Here is a 9,756-nt window from a genome sequence, read left to right as displayed (position 1 = left end):
TTTACAGTTTACTCATATTTTAATTACTCTAATAGCATTGTCTTTTGTGCAAGAAACAGAATTCCTTGTTGCAAATGTAAACAGGGAAACACACTCATAAACAATCTTGAAGACCATACCTTCAGTTCACTTTTTCTCAATGTTTTTATAACAAATCGTTCGTCCTGGGAAAGATAGAAAATACTGCCACTTTTCCCAGGTGAAGAAAGCTCCTTTAGACTATCACCCCCACATATGGACATCATGTAATCTGCGGCATCAATATGAAACATTTCCCGAAGATTCCTAGCAAACATAGGTTTGTTACTTAGAAAATGATTATCTTTGGAGAAAATCAAGGAAAGCAGAAGACGCTATCAAGGTTAAGGGTTAATGGAATTTTTTCTTCAGTCTGTGTCATCCATCACTGTCTCAACAAATATTATACATGCAGCATTACAGTTTATACTCTAAATAAATACAAATAGTCGAATTATGAAACAGTTAGAAACGTGCAAACTATTATTCGTGGCACACACTTCAGCATGAGCGGTGCTCTTATGCTGTGTCGCCTTCCGACCAGTCACAGTACTTCATGAATATTTTATAAAAAAACTTCATGAATGTTGTGATCTTGAGTTTCTCACTTGTTTCTGGAACGGCGGCAACTTATTTGTTTGAGATTTAGTACTATTTTTTGTGCTTATAGAAGCAGGGTGTCTAACCATTCTTCTTCTTCGTTCAGATGATGAATTATACATTCAAATTAACTCCTTAGTCATTTTCTACGTCAGTTAGAATGGTGAATCACGGAGAAGCACACGCTAATATTCAGCTATGGATGAGTGAGCCACAGTTTTAAAATCCAATCAGAGGAAATAAGAAGAGTACAGTAGTACTTATAAATTATTGAACACTTTGCAAATTGGAAAGAGACGTACCGGAAGACCATAGGACAATAGTCTTTCCAAAAGAAATTGACAGAGCAGTGTGGAGGGGTATACTGCGAGCCTTCACAAGGGAAGTACATTATTATCCGGGCCCTAGGTCCAAAATCATTTGAACGAACCTCACGCAAAGGTACAGGGGTGATTTTACCCACGGTATACCTGAAAATCATTGTTGTCTGGTCAATCAGTAGCTAATAGAACAGCACTAAACAAAATGATGATTTGAATAATGGAACATCTGATAGCTAAAATAACCTGAACAAACAACAAAGCAGTGAAATTTAAAGAGATGGTTTGATGGGTATAGGCATATAGTACTTAATAGGTGTGGTGTTGGAAAACATGCCAAGAAAATGTGACAGTGACAAGCATCTGTGAACGATTGTTTTATTACCAAAATGGGAAATACTCATGTATGGAATACTATACGTTACATTAGTTTAGTACATCTTCCTCAAAGATAAAATATTCCTTTACACAACATGGACCATATGAATTATCTGGAGCCAGTATTGACCTCTTTCGTCGAAAGAAAAAACTATTTTTTTTGTACTCAAATAAGAAAAACTATGACTACTTGTTAATCTTTTGCCACTGAACTGACTACTGAATGCTGATCTTTCAGGCAGTAATACTGTGCTTGAATTATGAAGTGATTGTTACTCTGGTGCCTGAGATCTGCAAGTACTCATTCCTACTTACGTAGATTACTTCATTTAAACAGGGTGCACCAACCTTAAACATATATACTCATTATGCAAAAGAAGCAACATAAGGTAGATTCCTGCAGCTAAGTTCAGATGACACAGAAAACTGCAGCGACACATTGATGCTATTCAGCGTTCACCTGATGCCGAGTTGCAAATTAAGCATTAGAAAATAGCTCCTGTGACCCTTGTAAATAGTCTCCATTGGCCCTCTTTCTTGTTTTTGCCAGGTATTTTCCTGTGTTTCACCGCTGTCCAACATTCCAGAATGTTTGCCCTTTGGCTGTTCGGAGATAAGAACTCCTTGTATATATTCCCGTTCGTAGACCAAATCCTTATGAACATCACTGTTTTGTAAATGCTCGTTACTTGACAAGGATTTATTGGGAAGATCTTGTGATAGGTGATTTCCGGAATCATCAACAAAAATTGGCGTTGTGCCATTTGAAATGCGCCTGGGGCGATGAAAAAACCTACGCAGCCCCCATTTGTTGCACAGATTTTGCAATAGAAACAACAGTCCAACTTTGACCTTTTCATTACTAGAACTTGAAGCACTTGTACCATCATTATTTGTTGCACACTCAGAAACTTCAAGGTTACAAGGTATTTTACTTCCCGGTTGATAAAATATGCCATGGCCATCCTTGACTCCCCTATCCCACGTACCAATGTAACATGCGCCTGATGCGTATTTGCAGTAGCCTTTCCCATGAGCCAGCCCACTGAGCCAATTACAGTCAAGAGTATCACCATGTATCCACTGCATTACGCCTCGGCCGTTCATGCTACCTGACTTCCAGCTTCCGATGTAGATGTTGCCAGCAGCCCATGTATATTTACCGTATCCATCCGGCAAACCCTCGTTCCACAAGCCTTCATAACTGTCAGAGTTGGAGTAAACCATTGTCCCCATTCCCTGCTTCTTGTTCATCCTCCAAGACCCTTTGTAAACCGAGCCGTCGACCCCCTTGAAAGTGCCCGTTCCGTCGATGAAACCTCCCCGGAAGTCGCCTTCGTAGGATGCGCCTGAAGGCCACTGGATCATTCCTCTCCCGGTCATTTTGCTTCTATCCCATTCGCCGTCATAAAGGGACCCGTCCGTCCACATATACTTCCCCATTCCGTGAGGCACTAGCCCATCGAAGTTGCCCACATAGACGTCTCCATTCGGAAGGGTATCCCCCCTAATCACAAAGAAAAGAATAGCCACCGACAAATATTCAGAATGAAAGAATTAATACTAACACTACAAGTAGTTCCCAAAAATGAACTGCACGAATCTAACATCAATGTGCGGCTGCAAAATCCAGGGAAAGCAGTGAAGAAGCACTTGACATTTGTGCCCAAAAAAAGTAAGGCAGACCAATAATATTAGAAATGTGAATTCGCGCACCTCTGGGCGCTCCCGGTGCTTGCCTCCGCGCCGGCCATCTCAAGGTCCACAGGAACAGCTGAGAAGCCACAGAATCACCGCTCTAGATGGCCTGAAACAGAGCAGAGGAAGCTGTCATGCAATGGCCACTTCGGCTTCGTTTGGAGAAGCATGGATGCTAGTAGTACTACTAGTCAAACTAATACGGTAGTAGTACTGTAACACAGAAGAATTTTACTACTACTAGACTGGACTGCTGGTGCCCCGGCGCAGACATTCTTTGTAATAAGCGTGCGGCAGACGGGTCACCATCGCCTGGGCATCTATCGTCGAATCGACAGCAAGTAAAAGAAATAGTAGTAAAGCACCGGCGTCAAGCATGCTTGACAACGGTTTGTGCTACCCTGTAAGCAAGAAAGGCTATGGAAAAGTTACTACGGTTGTGTGTGGACGGGAGAGGAGGCTCGGATCACAAAAGTGAGCCCCGCTTAGTTTACAGCGGCCACAACAGAAGCAAGAAAGGCCGCCGCAAAGTAAGCAGAGTATGTATCATCGTGGGAGTCGCAGCCCGGCGAATTGGAGCAGGGGAACTCGGATTCAAGCTAGAAACTGCGATCGCTTCCCGCCAAGCTAGAAACTGCTCCCCCAATCGCAAGCGAACCACGGAGCGAGCGAACCAACCACAGCAGGCAGGAGCACGAAGCCGTACCTCAGCTCGCCGGAAGCAGGCGGGAGGAGGAGGACGAGGAGGAGGGGGAGCTCATCGGCGGCACGCCGCCGGCCGGGGAGACCGCGCGCCCATCCGATCCCGATCCGCGCCTAGCCTAGCGCAGGGAGGGAGGGAGCGAGGGGCGGGCAGGGGGGAAAGGGAGGAGAGGCACCGGTACCGGAGGGAGGGCAGGGGCAGAGGGAGAGGAGAGGGGGACAGGGGTGGGCCCGGGATCGGCACCCCACGTTGCGGGTGCGCGGGGGAGCTGGCGCCGACCAATCCCAGCCCGCCCCACCTCCCCCAGATTTTTTTCTCCATGCCCCCGCGATAGGACTGGAGACCGGAGGCGGGCATCGTGTTCGGCCATTAATAATTGGTATTCCTGCGGGGCCTTTCGGCGGCGACAATATTTTTCTCGCTGCTCGGGCGTGACGGGGCTGCCGGGCGCGCCAGGGGACCGGGGGGAGCGGGCGCGTGTCCCCGCGGCGGCGCGCTGCTCGGGCGCCGCGGCATGGCCGGGGTTTATCCTGATTGATGACGGCCTGTGGACGGCGGCGTGGGCGGGCGGGCTTACGGCTACGGGCGCGGGCGGGCGGCCGATGGGGACGGGGAATCTGGACCTCATCCCGTCGCGTCGACATCCTCGACCGACCGACCGACCGACGCCTATGTTTGGAACTCGGATTTTTCCTGCTTCTGCCGGGATATTTACCGCCGGTTCGTTGGCCGTTTGCGTGCGCGCCCCCATGCTACAAGTTTTCTTTCTCTTTTTTCTTTTTTCTTTGAGCAAACGCCATGCTACAAGTGAGCGTTCGTTTCATGCTACTAGTACCGTATTATCCTGCAGGGGGACCACTTGCCATGAGTGGCAAGCTATACCAAAAAACAATAAAAAAACAGGTGAAAGGGCCGTCGGCCCGCCATGTAACAAGGTGATTTCAAAAGTCATGACTTAAGCGAATCAACTTGTGATTTAATGTTTAGAGGGACAGTGGTATCCCCAGCCCATCAAAATTCAAGTCCTACTTATTGCGTATGTACTATGTTAAAAAAAAAGCCATGCCTTAAGACGGGGGACAACACGTTCCTTCTAATTACGGGCCAAGGGGCCTTGAGGCCACACGCGGTATGGGACCCATGGCCCAAGCTGGTGTTTTTAGCACCATTTAAACTTTTTTTATTTTATGGCTGTTTTGACCTTTTTAACATGGCACTTGAAATTTGGAGGGGTAAAATGATGTTGGACCCTATTCCGTGTGTTGGCCGCTCGATAGCGACCAAACACGCATCCTCCTCGTCATTGCTATGTGAATTTGGGCTGGCTCAAGTAGCGCAGGCTTCCCTCTTCTATTTTATGGTTTTCTTTAGATTTTTTTATTTTCTTTTTCCTACTCCTTTGTCCTTTCGCTATTTTTGCAAACATTTTTTAAAATTGCGACCATTTTTTGTTCAGCAAATAAAAAATATTCATCAAATTCAAATAATGTTCATAAAATGTAAAATATATTTATCAAATTCGAATAATTTTCATAAATTTGGGAAAAAATGGTCATCCGACTCAAATTATTTCAATCAAATTAAAATAATTCATAGAAATAAAAAATGTTCATCTAAATTTCGAAAAAAATTGATCATTTTAAAAATGTTCATCCAATTCAAACTATTTTTATTGAATTAAAAAATGTTTTTATATTCTAAAATGTTCATGAATTTCAAAAAAAAAGTTCAGCCACTTAAAAAACGTGTAAATTCTCATCCAACACCACATGAAAACCATGTATTCCTTATACCAACGACACAACAAAATAGAAAGGTAGGGGCGGCAACGGTGAAAGAACATGCGATGCCCCCATGTTTGGTTTTGGTAATTGATGACAATCTCTATGGACTAATGGTTGCCTTGAGTTATATTTGAAGGTTTTGTCCATAGGCTTTTCTTAAAGAACATGTGTTGGTTTCAAGGAGTTTATGAGTTGACCAAGGTGCTATTAAGGAATTATCCAAAGATTGGTCTTGTGAGTATTGAGCTTATTGCTAGTATGTCTTGAAGAAGAAGAGAAGATTGTGTGAACATTCATGTGTATCTTCAAGACATAATCTTTATGAAGAGAGAATATTTCACACAAAGCATAGAAGATACACCGAGTGGGATCAAGTGATCCCATGGTATGGTAAGCATTGTCATTGTGCTTTGTGTACTAACCCATGGTCTATATGAGAGTTCTATGTGGGGTTAGGTACGTGTCCATGGGCTTGCCTCAAGAGGAAGATATCATACAACCCATGAAAAGGATGACATCAAGTGGTGATCGTCATCAAGATTGTCGTGTGCAAGTTCAAGTGGAGCATCACGAAGAGATCAAGTGCTTGAATCTTGCCATCCATTATGGTGTCAATGGACTTGTGAAGATGTGCCGAAGAGTGGCTCACCCATACTGGATTATGGCGGAGCAATCATCTAGTCTTCATCGAGCCAACGCAATCAAGAAAGGTGGTCCAACTTGAGAGAGTCAAGATCGTCATCATCTAGCTCAAGTGGACCATGTGCAAGGCAAAGGTTTGCCCTTGATAGGTTTTCTATTTTACCGGTCTCGTGGTGGTAGTTGGGAGACCGGGTTATAGGATCGTTTGCCGTACTATCAAGGGGGGCTTTCAAGTTGGTAGCTTGATCGTATCGTTAGTAGAGAGCTCAAACCATTGCATCCTTGCATCATGTTTCTTGGTTCTTGTTTGGTTCTCTTTGTGAGTCTTAGAGCTTATGGTCATCTTGATGACAAGCTTGAGTTCATCGAAAACGGAGTTCGCGTGCGTCTTCTATGATGTTTTCGGTGTTGGAGGTTTTACCAGTCTTATCCGAGGAAGGGTTCTCACCATTTTCTTATGGGCCTTTTCTATTTTGATTCTTATTGATATTTCTTTCAAGATTGTGTTAGCCCTTATCGTTAGCTTTTCAACAAACCTGGTTTCATCGAATTCGGAGTCCGTTTGCAAAAGTGGTGGCAGTTTTGGTGTTCTGAAAAGGCTGTAGCGGTACTACCGCGAATTGGAGCGGATGTAATTTTTTACTACCGCTCCAGAGCGGTACTACCGTGGCTCCTACAGCGGTAGTACCGCTTCGGACCAAAAAACTCATCCCAAGTCCTGCGGAGGTAGGCACGGAAGTATTTTTTTTGTACCGCTCGCAAGCAGTAGTACCGCTACCATTTGCGGTAGTACCGTGAGGTCGAGCGGTAGTACCATGAGGTCGAGCGGTAGTACCGTGAGGACGAGCGGTAGTACCGCTCCGGCGGTTCTACTGGCCTTTTGCCTCCTCGCTGTTGTTTTTCAAAGGGGTACTACTGCCCTAGCGGTAGTACCGCTCCTTGGAGTGGTTGTACCGCTCTGTGCGGGCTGTGAGTATAACGGTTGGATTTTTCCCCACCTATAAAAGGGGGTCTTCTTCCCCATTGAACCTTATCTCTTGAGCTTGTGTTCTTCCCCCATTGTTGACCTTCTTCGAGCTTGCTAACTCTCAATCCCTCCAATGATTCTTGCTAGTTCTTGAGGGAAAAGAGAGAGGAGATCTAGATCCACGTTTCCACCAATCACTTTCTCCTCTAAGTGAGGGGAACCCCTTGGATCTAGATCTTGGAGTTCTTCGTGTTCTCCTTCTTGTTCTTCCTCTTATCTTCCTCCCTAGCATTAGTTACTTCGGTGGGATTTGGGAGAGAAGGACTTGGGCACTCCGTGTGCCCTTGCCATTGCATTTGGTGCATGGATTTGAGTTTTCCGCGGTGATACATGGAAGTTTCAAGTTGAGAAGCTTATTACTCTTGGGTGTTTGGGCACCCGAGAGCTTGTTCCTCTTGGGTGCCTTGGCGCCCTAGACGGTTGGTGTTGTTCGGAGCTCAATCATTGTGGTGTAAAGCTCCGGGCAAGCGTCGGGGTCTCCAATTAGGTTGTGGAGATCGCCCCGAGCAATTTGACGAGTACCGGTGACCGCCCCCAAGGGTTGCCAAAGTGTACGGGTTCGGTGACTGTCCCCAAGGGTTGCCATTTGTACGGGTTCGGTGACCGCCCTCAAGGGTCCCTTAGTGGAATCACGGCATCACTACAAAAAAATACACTTCCGTGATGATACGTGCTTGTCACAGTAGGTCGCGTTTTTTGTCATGCATGTACATCCATGAAAAATTTATGACAGAATCAAGATAGTCATACATGTGATGTCGTAGAAGTGTTCCATGACATTACCAAAATTATCATCACAGAAGTGTCCACTTCCATGACAATAAATCGTGCGTCACAGAAGTGCTTTCGTCAAGGGTGACCGACACGTGGCATCCACCGTAACGGAACACCGTTAAGCTAACGGGTCGGGTTTTGGATCCGATAACCCGTTAACAGCCCCGACCAATGGGAAATTTCCACGTGTAAAAATCTGATTGGCCGAAGGGAACACCTGTCAACTTGTCAGTGGGCCAGATGTCGCCCGTCCATTGGAGGAGACATGCCGATGGTACGTTGACACGTGGCTGAGCCCAACAGAGGCCCATATAGGTTAAAAAGGCCGGCCCAGTCAAAGGCTCGTAGAACTTAATCAGGTACTAGTGGGCCAGCCCAATAATGGCCTGCTTAATAAAGGCCCATTTACAGCCCGAAACCAGATCTGGCTCGTTAATTGTTCGCCCAATATTTGGGCCCATTTACGGCCCGAAACCAGATCTGGCCTGTTAATTGTTCGCCCAATATTTGGGCCCATTTGCGGCCCGAACCCAGATCTGGCCCGTTAATTGTTCGCCGAATATTCGGGCCCAACTACAGCCCAGTGACTTTCGGCCTGTTAGAGGCCTGATGTAGACATGGGCCCATTTTAGCCCGGTGTGACTTTCGGCCTGAGAATGGCCCGTGCTGCCCATGGGCCATATATGGTCCGACGGGACATCGGGCCCACTAACGGCCCATGCTAAAGGTGGCAACAGTTAAGCCCAACGTGACTTTGGGCCTGATAAAGGCCTGTCGCGTAATTCGGCCCGTTGATGCCTGTACTAAGCTTTCGGCCTCTTAAAGGCCCATGATATCAGTGGGCCAACTAAGGCCTGAGATATGTTTCGGCCTGGTAACGGCCCGTGAGCTAACTGGGCCCATAACGGCCCGATCTACATTTCGGCCTGCTGAAGGCCCGTCGACGACTAGTGAAAATTGAGGCCCAACATGCATTTTGGCCTGCTAAAGGCCCGTGGTTTCATCTCGGCCGTAACAGGCCAGTATAATATTCAGCTTGTTAATGGCCCAACGCTACCTGGGCCGAACTAAGTGCTGGGTCGACAAAAGGCCCAACTAAAATATAGGCCGGTGTAAGTTTGGGCCTGGCGCAATGTGTGAAGGCCCCAATCATTCGGGTCCAAGAAAGATGCAGGCCGTCCCAATTGTGGCCCGCTAAAAACCTGGCCCGTTATCGAATGTTTCGGCCCGGTCGACTACATCTGTTTTTTTTCAGATAGCGAATGATGGCAGTAACTAGTAGGAATTAAGAACAAACCTACTCTACACAATACAGAAATTACGGCATAGTAACTAAGAATAAACCTACACTATACAATAAAGGATTTAAGGTATATTACATCCACTGGGCGTCGAAGTTCGCCACCAGTGATCATAAAGCGCAACGAAGAAGTAGATTACAAAAACTGGGCACCATTGCAGCATAACAAAATAATACTGAACCGAGACCACTTCCAAGACAGTTCAAGAAAGGTTAGCCTTGCGGGGGAACTGTTGCGCAAGCTGCTGAGCAAGGCTGTGAGACCGGCCTAGCATGTCGGTCATAGCTTCCAGGTGTAGCTGTTTAGCGATGAGTTTCTCATTGGTGTTCTTCGCAATCTTTCTTAGAGATAGGACTTCAAGTCGAAGTTGAGTTGCAGAATGCCTTTCTGCTAGAACTTGGGACTGAAGAAGTCGAACTGATTCAGACAACGAATTCTATGAGCTTGTCTGACTGTTAGTCTCAAGTAACTTGAACACTACATCAAGACAAGACTTTGGGGTTGTCTCCTT

At 46.1% G+C, this 9,756-nt stretch overlaps 1 protein-coding gene across 2 annotated transcripts in view; it reads right to left on the bottom strand.

The window, feature by feature from the left end:
• The window catches only part of LOC123090801 (phosphatidylinositol 4-phosphate 5-kinase 1), a 6,954-nt gene extending 2,915 nt beyond the window's left edge, over window positions 1-4,039 (bottom strand). Inside the window, exons 1-5 of one of the 2 annotated variants that reach the window (XM_044512141.1) lie at window positions 3,721-4,039; window positions 3,033-3,123; window positions 1,777-2,823; window positions 921-1,088; window positions 120-285 (exon numbers count right to left, since the gene is read on the bottom strand). In XM_044512141.1, the coding sequence (XP_044368076.1) occupies window positions 120-285; window positions 921-1,088; window positions 1,777-2,823; window positions 3,033-3,070 (1,419 nt within the window). In that variant the 5' untranslated portion in view covers window positions 3,071-3,123; window positions 3,721-4,039. The remainder of the gene's footprint in view (window positions 1-119; window positions 286-920; window positions 1,089-1,776; window positions 2,824-3,032; window positions 3,124-3,720) is intronic. The other variant, XM_044512140.1, reaches the window with a different exon arrangement.
• Between the last annotated feature and the right edge of the window lie 5,717 nt (window positions 4,040-9,756).

This window comes from Triticum aestivum, chromosome 4B (assembly GCF_018294505.1).
Source record: "Triticum aestivum cultivar Chinese Spring chromosome 4B, IWGSC CS RefSeq v2.1, whole genome shotgun sequence".
In the NCBI taxonomy this organism is placed as follows: domain Eukaryota; kingdom Viridiplantae; phylum Streptophyta; class Magnoliopsida; order Poales; family Poaceae; genus Triticum; species Triticum aestivum.
The sequence above is the reverse complement of the archived record's forward strand: the minus strand, read 5'-3'. Positions and strand labels throughout refer to the sequence as shown.